Here is a 20,232-nt window from a genome sequence, read left to right as displayed (position 1 = left end):
GTGAAAATACATGTGACTCAGCGAACAGATTAATTTGGAAAGCCCAATATGCACATTTGGTATTTATAATACAACAGGCTGTGCTTACCTTTTTATTTTTGGACCGGTCCTCTGTTCACCTCGCCTCACGATCTCACCAAAGGTCAAATCTACACCTCCTCAGCACACCAAAGATCCGGGTCACACGGCACCAAGTTGTTGAAAACAAGCAGTTCTTTGAATCTTTGGGCTGAAGGAGGGACAATACTCGGTGTATCAATGCTCAATCAACAATCATTTATTTCCATACAATTCAACAGTCAGAGCATTACAACGTCCGGACGGGAGAGATGCTACCAGAGGGTCAGGCACATGTCTCAAAATGGTGACGGGTTGCTCAGCTTTTTATAGTCTCTAGTGGCCCCCAGCTAGTCGTAAAAGCCAAAACATCACATTTTTTCTCTGTTACAGCGCCTAAGTTATGACCTCGGCAGTTGTTTCTCTGCTTTCTGTAAGGTGGGGGTGTGGAATGTGGTCTGTCTATCTCCCCTGTCTTAGACACAGAGTCTCCTGCTTACAACCTTCTCTTCATGATTCAACAATTAAGCATGTCAAGAAAACAGTGTAACACATTCCCAGCAGATCAAGGATACAGAGTGATGCACATTTATCTAATGAACTAATATGTGAATAAGTTCTGTTAACTCAAAAGTATAATGAGAACTAAACTACATACAGATCACACACTCTATTTTAAAGGGTATAATATGATCTACAACAATATCATAATTCAACTATTTTGATTACATCTATAAGGTAACATATAATAACAGAATAATATCACAAGTTCTAACCAAAAGGCAGCTGACACAGGACATGAGAAAAACAAATGGTGTAATGTTTCACAGGCTGAATCACAAAATGCACACTGGTTAACCTCAAATTTAAACCTCCTCTTTAAAAATTCAGACACAGGATATATATTATTAATTATCTTGAAATGAGTTTCTTTTACTTTTGGGGAGACAGGCCACTGAATGAATTTTGAGAACGCCTTTTCCATGAGTGACTGGTCCCCATGAAGGGCCTGCAAATATCTACCTGAGTTAAACCCCTGGAAAAGAATAGATTTAAAATTCACACTGATAAATTTATTGTTACATTTACTATCATTTAGGATGCAGTTACCAATTTTTAGGTTTGGCAGCGCTGGATTGACCTCAGAGTGTAGCATTGTGTTGCGTATCAGCTGCCTTAGGGCCAAAGGGATAGCACAGCAAACTTTTCTGTATTCTTTTAATGGACAATTAAAGTTGTGTCTCTTTGAGAAAGACACGTAATCCAATAGAGCACCACTCAAATCCAGCAAGTCAGTTACAAACAAGATACCACTCTCAAACCAGTTCCTGATAAATAATGTCTTTTTGTTAGCAGTTATCACTCTATTGTTCCATAGGGTCGACATATGAGGAGAAAAGTTGTGTGTAAACATCATTTTCCAAAAATGAAGAATCTGTTTGTGAAAATTAGAGAGTGTAACAGGTATTTTACTAGTCTCAAAGTCACATTTTAATAGAAAATCAATTCCTCCTAGTTCCTTAAATAAAGATCTGGGTATATGAAACCACATGGAATCAGACTGAGATAAGCAAGCTCTGAGCCAGTTGATCTTAAAAGTTCCGATCATTGATTCAAAGTCTAAGGCTCTGACACCACCCTTCTCATAATCTTTAACCAACTGTGATCTCTTAATATAGTGGGTTTTGTTTTTCCATAGGAATTGAAAAATAATTGAGTTGGCGTTCCTAATATTTTGGGGAGAAACATAAAGAGAATGACATGGGTAAATTAATTTAGAGATACCTTCAGCTTTGGAAAGGATGACTCTGCCAAATATAGTGATATCCCTGGTCAACCAACGACTAAGGGATTTCTTCATGTCGACGATACGATTGCAGATGTTGTTGTCTTCTCTTCGGGACATATTTTTAGAAATCACTATACCTAAATATTTAACTTCCAGTTCAACTCTTATAGAAGCTATATTAGAATCAGAACACGTGTGAATAGGTAACAATTCACATTTGTTAATATTCAGACATAGTCCTGACGCCTGGGAGAATAATGAGATAGTGTTAAGCGCTTTAGCTACCATGGATTTATCTCTTAAAAACAGTGCAGTATCGTCAGCAAACTGGCTTATTTTGAATTCCTTGTCAAAAATGTTAATACCATACAAATCAGGGTCTTTTTGGATGATAAGTGCCAGCAGTTGAGTGGTTAATATGAACAATTTGGGGGAAATAGGGCATCCCTGACGGATACCTCTCTGCACTTCAAACCTAGGTGTCATTCCAGGGTTAAGCGAGACAGAGCTAGAAATGTTACTGTAAAACATTTTGATCACATTACAAAAGTTATCCCCAAAACCCAGGAAATTCAAGGCTTTAAGCAGGAAGGGATGTTCAACCGTGTCAAAAGCCTTATAAAAGTCCAAAAACAACACTAAGCTTTCTGTCTTTATATACTGGCGATAATCAAGCATATCAAAAATCAATCTAATGTGATTGTGTATATGTCTTCCTTTTATAAACGCCGACTGACATTCATCCACTAAATGTGTTAAACAATCATTTAAGCGGTTCGCATATACATGAGCCAGTAATTTATAATCATTACACAGAAGGGTTATGGGTCTCCAATTATCCAGAAGTAGTTTGTCTTTGTTGGGTTTTGGAATTAAAGTGATTAAACCTTGTTTCATTGTAGGTGAAAGATTAGTTGATGAGATACATTCTAAGTAAGCACTGTAAAGAGTTAATCTAATGTCATGCCAGAAAAAGGAGTAAAATTCCACTGTTAGCCCATCAATACCTGGTGATTTGCCCCTGGGCATTTGTCCGATTGCCTTGTCCAGCTCTTCGATTGCAAGTTTACTCTCCATACGAACCTTTATATCCACATCCAATGTCCCATTAAGGCCTCTAAGACTTTCCAGAAACACAGTGCCATTCTCCGTTGAATAGGTTGACTTGTAAAGGTTACTGTAAAAATGAAGTATTTCCACGTTTATTTTGTCATGGTCCTCAGTCAAAACCCCCTTGATATTCAGTGATTGAATCTTCTTATTTGATTGTCTGTATTTTTCTAAATTAAAAAAGTAGGAAGAGTTTTTCTCACCCTCCTCAATCCACCGGGCTCTTGAACGAACATAGGCACCATTGGCTTTCTCTAAGAACATTTTGTCTAGTTGAGATTGAAAAGTGTTTAGTTGTATATGTTCGTCCAGAGATAAATCCTGTTTGCAGCATAGCCTGTTAATTCTTTCAATAATGCTTTGTTGCTCCTGTCTTTTCTGTTTAGCAATGGATTTGCTAATTTGAATTGCTACCTGTTTAACTTGGAATTTAAACCATTCCCATTTGCTCACATGTGACATATCTAGTTTATCAATTTCCACAATTAAATTTCTCACTTCAAGGCAGAACTTGTCATTATGCAGAAGGTTGTTGTTGAATTTCCAAATAAGGGATTGATGTTTCACCTTGGTTAATGAGATGAATAAGGAAATCAAACAGTGATCAGTTAGAGGGGAAGCTGAGATTTCACACTTAGAAATGTTGTTGATCAAATTGTTAGAGACTAACCAGTAATCAATCCTGGAACACTGACCATTATTAGATGAATTAAACCAAGTAAATTGAGATACAGATGGATTTTTCAGCCTCCAAGCGTCACAGAGACTAACTTTGTTGACCAAATTAAGGATACTTTCATCGTAACTGTGGCATGAGGTCCTGGATGGAAGACGATCTACAGAGGGATCAGGAGCTATGTTAAAGTCTCCCCCCACAACAACTTTGTCAACAAGATAGCTCAATTTCCATTGCTCTAACTGTTCACAAAGGAAGGTTAGAAGTTTCTTATTCTGAGCTCTATTAGTATAACCATATACACACAGCAGAATGTATTTTGAACCATTAATCTCTGACACTATCATCAGCCAATGACCATCAGAATCACTTTTACAGTCTATGACATTTCCCGGAAACCTATTAAATAAAATCATCACTCCAGCTGAGTGAGACGTACCATGACTAAAGAAAACAGATTCACCCCACTGTGTTTTCCAGAACTTTGTGTCTGCCTCTGCCGAATGGGTCTCTTGTAGAAAGACACAGTTAGCCTGTTGCTCCTTGCAAAAAAGAAAGATAGCCTTACGCTTCACAATGTTTCTTAGCCCCCTGACGTTCGGATCGGGTAGTGACAAAGAGAAATAACAAAAGAAAAGAAAGAAAAAGATGGCCGATGTTTTTTTTAAATAACCTTTATTTGTCAACAACAATATAAACATATAAGGCACTATTATTTATCCATGCATCTAAATATATACGGTTGAGCATTACAACAAGAGAAATAACAAAAGAAAAGAAAGAAAAAGATGCAGAATGTGAGAACATAGACACAAACAGTGTGAACAGAAAGGGAAATCATGATCCACATCTCAGGTAGAGAGGAGGCCTCCTTTTAACATAAATAGAACTTATTGAATAGAAATATAAGTTTAGGGGCTTTCTTTTCATTTATGTGTTTCAGCGATGTGAGGGAAGTTGCCCCCCCCCCCCCCCCCCCCCACCTTCTTCAAATCCAATAAAAGTGGTATAAAACGTTTGTGCTACACTTGTGCTGGTTTGTGCTGCAAAAAAAAATTAGTTTGTGCTGCCATCATTTTAAAGATATTAAAGGAGGGTTGGCAAGGGTTGAACACCCGTCTCGCTGTGCTCCGGTGAGGTCCCTCGATTATCCGTCTAAAATACGTGTTCACCTGGTGAAACGTTACAAATGTGCGTGGGAGTAACTCTATAATGAGTCTGGACGACTATTTTTCTAAAATGCCTAACGTCAGGTCTAAGAAAAAGACAGCTCCGGTTGTGCAAGCTAGCGACATTGTGGGTCCTATGGCGGCTGAGCCTGAAGAAGCTAACGCCAGCGACACAGAAATCTCCGCTGACGCTGAGCAAACTGGGAGTGATATCGACCCGAACATCCTTGCGGCTCTGAGTAAGATAACTGACAGCATTACAGCTCTGTTGGATGTTAAAGTTGATACTGTGCTGGCCGCAATCTGTGAACAGACGTCTCGGATCCAGGCTCTGGCGACACGGGTGGGAGACGCCGAGATACGGATTTCAGGCGTGGAAGACACGGCAGGTGTATTGCAGGCGAAAGTGGCTCGACTCGAAAAACAAGTAACTGACATGGCAGACCACATGGATGATTTAGAGAACCGCAGCCGCAGATGTAACCTTCGCCTGGTCGGGCTTCCCGAGGGCACGGAGGGAAATGATGTTGTCGCCTTCGTGGAGTCATGGCTCCCCTCCTATCTCGAGCTCACAACTAAAAATGGGAAGATCAAACTAGACCGCGCTCACCGCTCTCTAGCACCGAGGCCAGGCCCCAGCCAGCGCGCCAGACCCATCATTATGAAGCTTCACAACTTTGCTGATAAACAACGTGTGATGGCCGCAGCTCGGCGCCTGGCTACGCAGCCGAACCAACCAACAGGTCGGATCAAAGTCTCCTTCTTTAATGATTATTCAGCGGCGGTAGCCAAGAAACGCAAGGCTTTCGACGAGGTAAAAAGCTGCCTGAGGAAGAAGAATGTGGATTGTGCGCTTCTCTACCCCGCCACACTGAGGCTGTTTGCCAACGGCAAGGAGAAGAGATTTAACACACCGGAGGCAGCTGCGTCCTACGCGGACTCGCTGCCCTGAATCCCCGTAACCACCGGAGTACTCCTTTTCTTCACACTATGCCTTATGAACCGGTGTGAGTACTTGCCGAATCTAGGCGTATGTGACTCTCTTTTTTCGTCCTCGCTGCTTATAAGCGACCAGGTGAAATCTTCCACCCCATCGGGCACCGGACGGACTGTGTTTTCGTCTATGGGTAGGCGTGAGTTACGCGCATGCAATGCCCTTCAGCTTTCCCGACGGGCAGGAGGAAATTGGTTTTTCCCTACATGTTTAGTAGGGCTGTTGCCAAATCACTGTTCTTTGAATGTTCCGTCACACAGCTCTTTCTTGCCTTTCTTTTTTCTTTTTTCTTTTTTGCTGTTTTATTTTCAACCAGGGTGTGGTGAACCCTTTGGCTCAATATGCTTTGTATGATACATGAATAAGTCTAATAATGAGTAGGCTGCGAATATGCACCTGGAATGTACGAGGGGTTCACAGCCCTATTAAGAGGAGGAAGATATTTACTTGTCTAAGAAAGGACGGTGTAGATGTTGCTATGTTACAAGAGACACATCTTGATAATAATGAGCACTTGAAGTTGCAACAAGGATTATATGGACAAGTGTTTTTTTCATCCTTCACTACAAGAAGTAGAGGAGTGGCAGTGTTGATTAGGAAAAATGTACCTTTTGTAGTAACTGATTGCGTTAAGGATCTGAAGGGCCGCTACGTGATAGTTAAAGGGATTTTGCAAGGCCAAAATATTTTGTTACTGAATGTTTATTTTCCACCTGCCCACCCGACTACCTTTCTTACCAAAATGTTTCTGGAATTAGCCCCATTTCTTCCTAACTCTACCGTTATTATTGGTGGTGATTTCAACTTAATGTTAAATCCGCTTATGGACAGATTTCCACATAGCATTGCAACTCCCTCTCCTCAGGCCAAAGCGCTTCACGCTCTATGCGACGAGTTTGGACTTGTTGATGCTTGGAGATATACCCACCCCTCCGATAAGCAATACACATTTTTTTCGGCTCCGCATAGGTCCCAAACTAGAATTGACTACTTTTTTCTCCCGAAAACTGACTTGGGTTCAGTAGTATCGTGCGACATAACAAGTATAATCATCTCAGATCACGCTAGAGTAATCATGGATCTCGATCTTAAAGCTGCGCTTCATGGGGGCGATCGTGGCTCAAGAGTTGGGAGTTCGCCTTGTAATCGGAAGGTTGCAGGTTCGAGCCCCGGCTTGGACAGTCTCGGTCGTTGTGTCCTTGGGCAAGACACTTCACCCGTTGCCTACTGGTGGTGGTCAGAGGGCCCGGTGGCGCCAGTGTCCGGCAGCCTCGCCTCTGTCAGTGCGCCCCAGGGTGGCTGTGGCTACAATGTAGCTGCCATCACCAGTGTGTGAATGTGTGCGTGAATGGGTGGATGACTGGATATGTAAAGCGCTTTGGGGTCCTTAGGGACTAGTAAAGCGCTATATAAAATACAGGCCATTTACCATTTACCATAGGTCCCATCACTGGAGGCTTAATACCATTATTGTTAAGGATGAGGAATTTACCTCTCACTTCTCTGCCGAATTTAAAGCGTTTTTGGATATCAACACCCCCTCAGCTAGTACTGCCTCTGTTTTGTGGGAAACATGCAAAGCTTATGCGAGGGGCCTAATTATTTCGTATTCTGCGACAAAGAAGCGACAACGGATGGAGGAACAAAAATCTTTAGAGAGCGAATTGATGGATATTGATGGATATATTGCCTCCCCATCACCACCATTATGGCAAGAAATAACCGCACTCAGGTCAGCGCTGAATTGCCTTCTTACCAGAGATGCAGAGAAGAAACTTAAATACACCAGACAGCGGTTCTACGAGCATGGAGATAAAGCCGGTAAATGTCTGGCGTACTATGTTAAGAAGCGCGCAGAATCTAATACCATTGCAGCGATATCTGATGAAGGTGGCCACAAGATATATGAAAACAAACTGATAAACGACTGTGTTAAGAAGTTCTACAAAGCCTTGTACTCTTCTCAACAAGTCCCGGAGGGGGAGCAGCTGATGCATAATTTCTTTACCCAATTCGACTTACCAAATTTGTCAGAGGAACAGAAGACTGCCCTTAACAGCCCTATAACTAAGACCGAAGTGATTAAGGCTATTAAATCACTGCGAAGTGGAAAGTCACCAGGGCCTGATGGCTTCTGTTGTGAATTTTATAAACAGTTTCGGGATATTATTGTGGAACCGCTTCTTGATATGTTCAACCACTCCTTCATTATGGGTGAATTCCCGCAGACACTGAAGGAAGCCAACATTTCCCTAATTCTAAAGAAAGGGAAGTGTCCTGATTTGTGCGGATCCTATAGACCTATAGCCCTCTTGAATGTGGATAGGAAACTGCTTTCTAAAATTCTGGCCTCCCGCTTAGAAATTTTTTTACCTGTGCTGATAATGGAGGACCAGACAGGTTTTATAAAGGGTCGAAACTCAGCCACCAATGTTAGACGCTTACTGAACGCTATTGTAGCTTTCAAGCAAAAATCTATTGACGGCCTGGTGCTTTCTCTCGATGCGGAGAAAGCATTTGACAGAATTGAGTGGTCTTATTTGTTGTATACTCTAGGCAAATTCGGCGTGGGGGAGAATTTTATAAAATGGGTCAAAGTTATCTACAATAATCCACAGGCAGCAGTCCTGACTAATGGACTTAGGTCTGATTACTTCAACACTCATAGGGGAGTTATGCAGGGCTGCCCCTTATCGCCCCTTCTATTCGCTCTGGGCATAGAGCCTCTTGCTGAGGCCATAAGGGCGACACCCACAATATGTAGTTTAGAGATTGGACAGCTGTGTCATAAAATAACCTTATATGCGGACGACATCTTGATTCTTTTGACTAACCCTGTAACATCCGTACCCAGTCTCATTGAGGTGATTGACAGGTTTAGCCGTTTCTCTGGCTATAGAATCAATTTGGCTAAGTCAGAGGCTATGCCTCTCGGTACTCTTTTCACAATGCCGGCTACTGTTCCTTCTTTTCCTTTTAAATGGTCTCCTAATGGATTTGTGTATTTGGGGATCTTTATTACCCCGTCTCTCGACCAATTGTACAAAGCCAACTTCACACCCTTATTTGGCAAACTCAAACAGGACCTAGAGCGGTGGGCGTCACTTCCTGTCTCCTGGCTAGGACGCATTGCCCTGATCAAAATGAATGTGCTGCCCAGGCTATTGTATCCTATCCAAATGATCCCCGTCTTGTTCTCTAAGAGAGTACTGAAGGACATAAATGGTTGGCTCACCTCTTTCATCTGGAACAAGCGCAGACCCAGACTCAAGATGGCAGTGTTGCATCTGCCAAGCTCCAGGGGCGGCTTGGATCTACCTAATATTAGATTGTATCAGCTTTCTGCCCATTTAAGATTTGTGAGCGACTGGGTCAGGGGTAAAACCTCAATCTGGTCGGATATTGAGACAGCTCTGTCACAATGCAAACTGAGCGATCTATTATTCTGTAATGATTTTAACGGAATTAAGGCCCTTTGTACAAATCCTGTAACAATCAACACTCTAAAAGCGTGGCGAATTGTCCGCCGTCTTGAGGGAAGATCGAGAATAACATCAACCTTTACCCCTATAATGAATAACCCTGCTTTCCCTCCGGGTTCCTCCGACCCCGGCTTTCAACGATGGTCTGATAAGAATATGAAGTCTCTTGGTGACCTTTTCTCGGGTGAGAAACTCATGTCGTTTGAACAACTTGCCAACAGTTACGGCTTGCCTAGACAGGATTTCTTTCGTTTTTTGCAAATACGACACTATATCACTCACAGTACAACCCTTGCTGAGCACCCTGAAGTATCTGATGTTGAGAAGATTTTGTTTAGGCAACAGCTGAAGGTGTCTCTGAGTTCATTTTACCATGTGCTTAATGCTTTGACTACCACTGATGCGCAGGGGATTAGAGGTGTGTGGGAGAGGGAACTGTCGGTAACCATAGATGAAGATAAGTGGGATACCGTTTGGTCTCTCGCTAAAAGGATTTCAATTTGTACTCGGACAAGAGCAATCCAACTTAAGATTTTACACAGATTACACGTATCCCCTCACCGCAGACACCTCTTCAGCCGCTCTCTTTCCCCTGTGTGTCTTAAGTGCAAAACTGATGTTGGAACTTTAACTCACTGTTTTTGGTCCTGTTACAAGCTTCAAGAATACTGGGCTGACATTACAGGTGAACTGGGGAAAATCTTCCACGTTGATATAGAGATGGACCCTTTATCCCTGATTCTAGGTCTTCCAAGTGACCGCCTAAAAGCGGCGGCCAACAAAAGATTGTATAACACTCTAACATTTGCAGCCAGGAAAAATATCCTCTTACAATGGATCAACGATAGGACTCCCACTGTCTGTGGCTGGCGCAAAATAATTTTTGAACTGATTCCTCTGGAATACCTCACACACGTTATACACCACAGTGTGGGTCAGTTCTACGGGATGTGGCACCCCTTTTTGGACTATATTGGACCTGACCTTTCCGCTATCTTATTCAAAGGACTACTACGCACGTGATCATCACCCGGGCGCTATAAGACTGACTCACCACCTCTTGTATGTTATATTTTGTGTTTTGTATCTTGTATTATGCCTTATTTAAGAGCTGTTGTGTACGTTTTGTGTTTGTACTGTTTTGTTGTTCAGTGTCTAATGTCGAGACACTGTCTTGTTAAAGGAAAATCTGCAATAAAAACAATGATGAAAAAAAAAAAGATATTAAAGGAAATTTCTAGAGGTCATCGGAGGTCAACCAGCCACCCCGCATTAATTAAATCAAACAAAACTGGTGTTAATCAAGTGTGCTACGTTTGTGCTGGTTTGTGCTGCTAAAATTGTCGTTTGTGCTGGTTCTGCTTAAAGATATTAATGAAAATGTAAAGGCCAAAAGGTTAACCAGCCCCCAAACCCAAATCCCAAATCAAACAAAATTGATATCAACCATTTGTGCTACGTTTGTGCTGCAAAATATTTTGTTTGTGCTGCTATCAAGCATTGGAGGTAGTCCATAAGAGATTACAGGATCACCCCAACCTCAGCAACAGGACCACATTATTGCATTTTACTTTTATTTGCATGATTGTGCAGGGGGGGCGGGCGGGCTTTTGGAAAACAAAGGGAGGCCAAGTGAAAAATGTTTGAGAACCACCGAGTTAACCAACGATCCTCTTCATCGGTTTTATAATTTCCCCTGGGAATTTATTGAAACAAATTGCAACTCCTCCAGACCGATTAGAGCCATGGCTGAAAAGAATCTGATTTCCTGTGTACTCTTCTCATAAGTGATTTTCCACAACCACACAACTGAAATAATTTGGTAATATTGATTCATGTTTACGCTTCTAATTTTTCGCATTCAGTTAATTTACCAAATTAGACGGGGGATTATTCTTGTATTATGTTTAGCTATTGTCTCTGTGGTTTCCACCTTTGATGTTTAAAGTTGCTATATAGGTTGAGCTGTCTCTCATTTGTGCAGGTCACTTTGTTGAGTTATATTTTATACATTGTAGAATCCTGTGTACGGTCCCACTTAATTCTTAAAACAACTTATTTTCGTGATTGTGTATTTTTGAAGTAACCTTGTCTTTTTTGGGGTACAATAAAATCCACATTTTGAGAATTACCCCTGTTACATCCCCTGGCTAGTCTAAGGGTTTTGAAGGGACTCCCTGTCTTCTTGGCCACTGACATCTTAGTATCTTGTTCACCAAGATTTTTCCAATGGTTAAAAGCTGAAAGACTGAGTAACATCACATGGATGTGTACTGAAAGGTTTTGATTTTTATGTTTCTACTGTTGGTGTTTTTTGTCTTTACCTTACCATATAAATGACCTTGAGGTAACTGTTGTTGTGAGTTGAGGTTATATAAATACAATTAAACTGAAATTGAACTAATTTTCTCCTTCATATTAATAATAAACTATTCGTGACATTACCTGTGGATGGATTTTGTTCATTCGGTGCTACTCGTTGAGGTGCAGGTGATGTCGATGGGTGATCAGTAGATCTCTCCAGTGTGTGCCTCATGAGCTGCACATTCAGCAGTCAGTCGTCACTCTGCATTTTGTGCTTTGCGCTCACTGAGGAAACTAATGGTTTTAAATCTTGGATTAAGCAGTGTGGACAGTGACAGCTGAGCTCTCTAGGGTGTAGGGTCTTGTCAAAGGGTTGCAGACATGTTCTTTCCCAGTTGGTTTGCTGTCACATTGGTGGTATTTCCCAGTATTTCCTGAGTCGTATGAAGCAATATTGTTATGAATGGAATGAACATTGACCCCATGACTTTCTTCTGCTGGGACATTTCCACTGTTGCCATTTAAAATAAGTTGATCACTGTGAAGCCAGTGCTGTTTTTTTTCACGGTCCTTAGAAGTGGATTGACTTCTGTTCAGAGTGATGCCAGAACTTCTCAAGGTTCAAGGTTCTTTATTATTTGTCACATGCATAGTTATACAAGTATAACACACAGTGAAATGTAGCCTGACACGCTCCTCGACATGTGCAAAAATTGGGGGGGGGTGTAGAGGAAGAACATTTTATTTATTTTTATATATATATATATATACACACACATAGTATATACACTGGGTGAATGTGCAGTAGTAGCAGCAAGCAGGTGAATTCTGTACATTAATATGAATAGACATCTGACTATTTTATAGGATAGACAATATAAACATATTTAAAATTAAAGGAATTGAAATGTACATTGTGCCTTGGTTTAGTGTCTGGAAGAGTCCTGTCTCAGTCAATTATAGATGATGTGAGAGGGCGGGTGTGTGTGTTTAGGGCACGGATGGCTTGGGGATAGAAGCTCCTCTTGAGTCTCTCTGTCCTTGCCCGGAAGATGCGGAACCTTCTACCAGATTGCAGAAGTTGGAACAGTTTGTTGCCAGGATGGGACGGGTCCATCAGTATCTGCGCTGCTCTAGTCCGGCATCTCCTGGTGTAGGTGTCCTGAAGCGGGGGGAGAGCAATCCTGCAGCAGCGTTCTGCTGTACGGATCACTCTCTGGAGAGCTTTTTGGTCCTTCACACAGCTGTTCCCAAACCACGATGTCATGTTCTGTGTGAGGATGCTCTCCACAGCGCCTGTATAGAAAATCCTGAGGATCTTTGGAGAGACCCTGAACTTCCTCAGTTGTCGTAGGTGATACAGGCGCTGCCTAGCCTTTTTGGTCTGGACCTGAATGTGGGCAGCCCATGTCAGGTCTGAGGAGATGTGGACACCAAGATACTTGAAGGACTGCACCCTCTCCACTGGAGCTCCATTGATGATAATGGGCTTGTAGTCTCTGTGCTGACCCCTTCTGAAGTCCACCACCACCTCCTTGGTCTTGCTGACGTTCAGCTGGAGGTGGTTGTCCTGGCACCACGATGCCAGATTCTTCACTTCATCCATGTAGGCCGCCTCATCGTTGTTGGAGATGGCACCCAACACCACTGTGTCGTCAGCAAACTTCACAATGGTGTTGGAGCCATGGGTGGCCACACAGTCTGAAGTGTAGAGGGAGTAGAGCAGTGGCGAGAGGACACATCCCTGAGGTGCTCCTGTGTTGATGGTGATGCTGTTGGAGAAGCACCTGCCCACCCTCACCACCTGAGTTCTGCCAGTGAGGAAGTCCAACACCCATGCACACAGACGGCTGTTGAGTCCCAGATCCCTCAGCTTTGTGAACAGTCTGCAGGGCACTATTGTGTTAAACGCTGAACTGTAATCAACAAACAGCATTCGCACATAGTTACCCTGTTTCTTGTCCACGTGGCTGAGAGTGGTGTGTAGGACGTGGGCGATGGCATCCTCTGTGGATCTGTTGGATCTGTAGGCGAACTGCAGCGGATCTGTGGTGTCTGGGATGGAGGAGGAGATGATGTTCTTCAGCAGCCTCTCAAACACCTTCATTACTACCGAGGTCAGTGCAACTGGCCGGTAATCATTCAGGGATGAGGGTTTGCTGTTCTTGGGCACAGGGATGATGGTGGATCTTTTGAAGCATGTGGGGACCACAGACTTCGCCAGGGACTCGTTGAAGATGTAAGTGAACACACCTGCTAGCTGGTCAGCACAGCAGCGCAGCAGGCGGCCGGTGATGCCGTCTGGCCCCGCCGCTTTCCTTGTGTTCACTCTCCTCAGTGCCGCTCGGACGTCATGCTCCGCGATGCTGGTCACCGGTCTCTCGCTGATGACGTCACTGTCCTCGGTAGTCAGGCGGTAGATAGCATTAGCCGCCTGGCTAACCTCGAAACGGGCGTAGAACCGATTCAGCTCGTTGGTGAATGCAGAGTCGGCGTTGATCGGCGCAGTGTCCCTGGCTTTGTAGTCCGTAATGGTGCGTAGTCCGTGCCACATACTCCGTGTGTCGCCCTGGTGGAAGCGGGACTCCACACGTTCCCGGTACCTGCATTTGGCATCTCTCACCGCGCGCCACACGCCGTATGAGGCCGCTTTGTAGGCGCTCATATCGCCAGTGGCGAGACCCGCGTTGTAGGAGGCGGTCCTGGCGTTTACTGCAGTGCGGATCGATCTGTCCATCCACGGTTTCTGGTTTGGGAATGTGGTGACTCTCGCAGTGGGGATAATCTCCTCCGCTAGCATATTGACGAAGCATACTGCTACTTCCGTAAACTCGTTGATGTCGACTGCGCATGCTCTGAACATGTCCCAGTCTACGTCGTTGAGTGCGTCCTGTAGCGTAGCTTCTGATTGGGCAGTCCACCGTTTTACTTCCTTCGTGGTCACGTCTTCCCTCCGTATGCTTTGTTTATACTGCGGAATGAGGAATATGGCGTTGTGGTCAGACTTCCCAAAAGCCGGGTGTGAGACAGCTTTGTAGCCCTGCTTGTATGGCGTGTAGCAGTGATCCAAAATCCGATCCCCTCTCGTTGGACACGAGACATGCTGGTAAAAGTTTGGCATGACTTGTCTGAGGTTCGCTTTGTTAAAGTCTCCTGCTACAATGAGGGCTGCGCCAGGGTCCTTGTTTTGAAGCGAGCTCAGCACATCATGTAATTCGGACAAAGCCATACCTGTGTCCGCTTGGGGTGGGATGTAGACCGCCGTGGCGATGACTGAGGTGAACTCACGGGGCAGATAGAAAGGGCGGCACTTAATGCCCAGGAACTCCAGATGTGGCGAGCAGCCGCTGGAGAGAGTAGAAATGCTCCTGGCATCACACCACTTTCTGTTTACCATGAAACACACTCCTCCACCTTTGGTTTTGTTCGACTCTGCCGTTCTGTCCGCGCGGAGCACAAAGAATGAATCCGACGGAGTTACGGCCTGGTCCGGCACGGTGGGGGACAGCCATGTCTCCGTGAAGCACAGAATGTTGCAGTCCCTCATGTCACGTTGGAAGGTGACCCTTGCTCTTAGGTCATCGAGCTTGTTCTCCAACTGTCTGCCTCTCATCATATGATTGCTGTAGCATCAAGAAGATGCTGTTCTAGTGCCTGTTTTAGGTCAGCAGTCATGCTTGATCTTAAAATAGGCCACCACTTTCTGTGCAGTTCCTCTAGGCCAGGTGTTAGTGCATGTGCAATGCACACAACATGCCTTATGGATACATGTCTGGCAGTGGCTGTCATATATTTCGCAGCATCACTTAAAAGGCAGATAATCTTTCCCTCAATGGCCCTGTACCATCAGAGACGTCTTAGCAGTTGCAAGGTTACACCTGGAGGACTCATTAACAGGGCACAGTTCAAAATGTTTAGTAGGTTTAATCAGCAATATGCAGACATCTGACAATAAAGAACGTGTGAAGGTGAGTGATTAAACAATGACTTAACTCAGGTATAAGTGCTTCTTCAGAGAAGTCTTTTCTTCAAGGAATAAGGCCTAGGAAGTAGGCTAACAGGTGGCAAGGCACTCAGGTAAGTGCTATTCAGATAAGAGTTAAACAAGAATCAACAACTCTCCTCTCTTATTTTCTATAGGACAAACATTTTCAACATTAAAGTTTCTTTTACAGAATGAAAATCTCTCAAAGAAAAAAGAAAACACTTGATGTGCACATCTATACTTGCAACTTCCCTAGTTTAACATCCAGGATTATTCACTGCAGGTCCAGAAATCAGAGCTACCTCATCAGATCCAAGTGTGACATCAGCTGACACTCTCTACAGGAGACTCCACCTGAACTCTGTGGAGCCTGATCTCAAGGTGTTTAAGTCTGACCCTGAAACCAGAAGAGGATCTTTCTGTCTCGTCAGATTCATTGTGATCCAGCGATTTCAGTCATGCATGATCACGCTGATGTTTGCTCAGAGCAGATAATGAAGTGAATGTCTTTGCACATAGGTAACAGTGAAACAGTTTATTTACAGCGTGGGATCGTTTGTGTGCGGAGTATGAACTGAGATTCTTGAAGCTCTTGTCACACTGGTCACAGCTGAAGTTCCCTTCAATGTGTGTATCTTCATGATCATTACAACGACTTGAATGTGAGAAGCATTTGTCACAGTGTCTGCACTTATATGGTTTCTCTCCTGTGTGGTCTTGTTTGTGTAATGTAAGATGACCTGCAGTGAAGAAAGATGACCCACACTGGTCACAGACGTGGTTTTTAACCCCACTGTGGCAGAGTTTGTGTTTTTTTAATTCACTTGATGTGGGGAATCCTCTCCCACATTCTCTGCAGTAGTTCATTTTTTCTCCAGTGTGTCTGCGTTGATGTAGTTCTAGGCTTCGCTGATGAATGAACGTTTTTCCACAAAGGTCACAGCGAAACTCTTTCCCACCACCACAGCGGTGACAGGGTTGAGAACTGGATCCATCTGTGTCACTCTGCTTCTAAACAAAGAAACAAACACAGTGGAAGTCAGGGAATTCCTTCAACATCCTGAATGTCGCCTGAAAAAGGGGCTTTTTGTGTGTGTGTGTGTGTGTGTGTGTGTGTGTGTGTGTGTGTGTGTGTGTGTGTGTGTGTATGTATTAGGGGTGCAACGATACTCGTATCGATATTGAACCGTTCGATACAGTGCTTTCGGTTCGGTACACATATGTATCGAACAATACAAAATTTTATTTTATCAACTTTCCTTCTGACAATGCTGTCTGTGTTGAGAGCTCAGTGGATCTGCGCTCGACAGTGCAGCCTAGGCGGAGTAGTTGAACGCAGATTCACTGAGCGCAGGGCAAGCTAGCGAGACAGAAGCTAAGCTCTCCTTGCAACATGGCAAATTGAACCTCCCCCACCCTCATTCAGATCTGGGCTTCGGAACTATTTTGGTTTTCATGTGACGAATGACCCTGAAGGTAAGCGCGTCATGGACTAAAGTAAAACAGTATGTTGGATGTGCCACGCAATGCTCAATTGCATGGGTGGGAGCTAGTGCGTTAGCGCAGTTAGCTCGTTAACGTGTTGACGCCGTCCAGCCCCATGCACGGGGCGATCCGCGGTAGCTCGTTAACGGAGATTTGCCGTGTTGTGGCTTTAACGTCATTTCAACGAGATTAACGCTGACAGCACTAGTAGGAACACAACGAATATGACTGCACATCTACGCTGACATCATCCTAGTGCAAAGACAAGTGGAAGCAGACAAAAACAACAAGCACGCATGCTACAAACTTTACTCGAGTCATTTAGACAGCCGTTAGCACAGGATTCTCCTTATGGGGACCTGATATGTTTAATATGCTGCTGAGAATATAGCCCAGAAGAAGCGTATAGTAGAGCTTTTATTTTGGAAAGAGACATTTCTCTGTAATAAACTCTCTTTTCCAAAGATGAGTGATTTCTCAATCAGATATATTTATTTTTTTATCCCTTTGTTGTTTCAGCAACATTAAATTTAAAAACTGTATTTTTGAGTTAAAATATATATTTATAATTTTAATAAATGACAAATTAAAAAAGCATGAACATTTTTTTTGTATCGAAAAAATATCGAACCGTGACACCAAAGTATCGAACCGAACCGTGAACTTTGTGTATCGTTGCACCCCTAATATGTATGTATTTATGTATATATATAAATTAAAAAAAAAAAAATATTACAGTGAGGGGAAGAAATTGGGTTCATGCTTGCAGTTTTGTCTTGGTATACAATATTTGAATAAAAAAACTAAACAAGAAAAGAAAACACTACATTTTTGATAATATTTGTGGTTGTTTTCTTGCATTTCTTGTACTACTTGACCACTAAAGTGGCCCTTCAATGAGATGACAGTGCCAGCAGTGGCCCACAGCTCATTTAAGTCATGTTACGTTATTCGTGCATGTATTTTGTAATCTGTAGCGGAATACATTTTGTGTGACCAATGTTGGTCACACGATACTAACCCCCAAGCTGCTCTCCAATGCATCCATCGGAGTGTGAATGTCTTTTAAAACTTTACTTTTTTCCCAACATCAGGAAAGTTTTGGGAGATCTATTTCAGATTTTCCAAATATTCTTAGATTGACTTTTCCTGTCTCGTTTAAGTTTGAAATGAAACTTAATTTACAAAATACTTCAACAAAAGTGCAAGTGCAAAAAGAAAAATACATACCTCACAGTAAGTGCACTTGTAGAGTTTCTTTCTGGTGTGAATCTGTTTGTGGACTCTCAGGTAACGTGGAGCTTTAAAAGTCTTCTCACACTGGTCACATTTATAAGGTCTCTCCTCAGTGTGGGTAAACATGTGCCGCTGTAAATGGTCGTATGCCACAAAGGTTTTGCCACACTGATCACAGAAGCAAAAATCATTTTTGGTGTGAATGCGTTGGTGAATATTACGGCTGAGTAGCCGACGAAAGGTTTTTCCACAAAAGTCGCAGCTGTACGCCTTAATTCCAGAGTGGGTAACTAGATGACTCCTTAAGCTGCTGCTGTGAGCAAAAGCTTTACCGCACTGATCACAGCTGTACGCCTTAATTCCAGAGTGGGTAACTTTATGACCTCTTAAGCCGCTGCTGTGAGCAAAAGCTTTACCGCACTGATCACAGCTGTATGCCTTAATTCCAGAGTGGGTAACTTTATGACCTCTTAAGCCGCTGCTGTGAGCAAAAGCTTTACCACACTGATCACAGCTGTACGGTTTAACTCCACTGTGGATGAGTTTGTGTGTTTTTAAGCTTGCAGCCAGGGTGAAAGACTTTCCACACTCATCACAGCTGTACGCCTTAACTCCAGAGTGGGTAACTTGATGACGTTGTAAGGTACTACTGCGAGCAAAAGCTTTACCACACTGATCGCAGCTGTACGGTTTAACTCCACTGTGGATGAGTTTGTGTGTTTTTAAGCTTCCAGCCTGGGTAAAAGACTTTCCACACTCATCACAGCTGTACGCCTTAACTCCAGAGTGGGTAACTTGATGATGTCCTAAGTTGCTACTGTGAGTAAACTCCTTCCCACACACATCACAGCTGTATCTTTTCCGTCCCTTTCTTCTGTGAGGTTTGTCGGCCTCCTGAGAGCGCTGACTTCTCGCTCCATGTTGGTCCTGCAGTGACAGAGATACAAACAGAGGCAGTGAGTAAAATGCAGTCGTGGAACAAATGATCACTGCAGTATTACTGAGAGTTAAAAAACTGTCTAATGTCTTGATGCATGCTCAATCATCCATGAAAATAAATCTCCAAAAGTTGATTCTGTCCTGTGGTTTTCCCAATGTTGTAAACCTGCAGTCAGCTGAGACATTTAACCGAGCTAGAAGTTAGCAAGGAGCTAGCTCGCTAGCTTCTATCTAAATATAACATACCATGTTCTGACAGAGATTTATTAAACAAATTAAAACGTACAGCTCTGCTATCACTTGAAACATAAATGAAGACAGGACAGTAAACAGCAGTGACGTTTGTTGGGTTACTGAAGTTGGGCTAGCTGGTGTATAATGATTTGCTATGTGTGATCACTAGTGCAACAAGCTATGTTAGCATAACATAAGCAGTAAAGCTTGACGACGAACACTAATGAGTGGTGGACTTTTTTCCACTCGACAGAAGTTAATGTGAGGGTTCCCAATGGTTAGGAGTAGGGCTGGGCCATATTATACCGTTCACGGTAATACCGGTATAATGTTAGGCAACGATAGGAAAATGAAATATCGCGATAGAATGGGAGTAAAACGCGCATGCGCAGTGCCTTTGTTTTCATACGCACATGGCCGATTGTTGAGTGAAACAGATGAACCAGAATTGGTTTGTAAAAATGGTGCAACTTCAGTGATGTGGAACTGGTTTGGTGTTTGTCCATCAGATACACAACAAAGCACATTTTTTTGCAGAACATGCAAGCAGCCGTTGTTATTGTCATATTTGTCGGACTAAGATGCTCTTAAATCTGAGAGTAATCTGGGTCCTAAACTCCGTATACTTCAGGTCAAACAACACTGCAGCATCACTTAGAGTTAAAAACTGTCTAAATTCTTTCATCTTTAATAAAACGATCAGCATTGCTGCTTTACCAGGTGTAACTATAAAGTTTAACTTCCAGGCATCCATGAAAACAAAAGTTATTAC

At 43.1% G+C, this 20,232-nt stretch overlaps 2 protein-coding genes across 7 annotated transcripts in view; one reads left to right on the top strand and one right to left on the bottom strand.

The window, feature by feature from the left end:
• LOC309714138 (uncharacterized protein) overlaps positions 1–20,232 on the top strand; it is a 272,480-nt gene that overhangs the window by 64,916 nt on the left and 187,332 nt on the right. The gene's annotated exons all lie outside the window — the stretch shown is intronic.
• LOC309714146 (uncharacterized protein) overlaps positions 15,486–20,232 on the bottom strand; it is a 64,811-nt gene continuing 60,064 nt past the window's right edge. For all 5 annotated transcript variants that reach the window (XM_082546368.1, XM_082546366.1, XM_082546367.1 and 2 more), the window contains exons 3-4: positions 18,282–19,214; positions 15,486–16,577 (exon numbers count right to left, since the gene is read on the bottom strand). In XM_082546368.1, coding sequence (XP_082402494.1) covers positions 16,023–16,577; positions 18,282–19,214 — 1,488 coding nt within the window. In that variant the 3' untranslated portion in view covers positions 15,486–16,022. The remainder of the gene's footprint in view (positions 16,578–18,281; positions 19,215–20,232) is intronic.

This window comes from Aulonocara stuartgranti (assembly GCF_965226115.1).
Source record: "Aulonocara stuartgranti genome assembly, chromosome: 9".
NCBI classification, from domain to species: domain Eukaryota; kingdom Metazoa; phylum Chordata; class Actinopteri; order Cichliformes; family Cichlidae; genus Aulonocara; species Aulonocara stuartgranti.
This window is presented reverse-complemented; position numbering and strand designations above follow the sequence as displayed.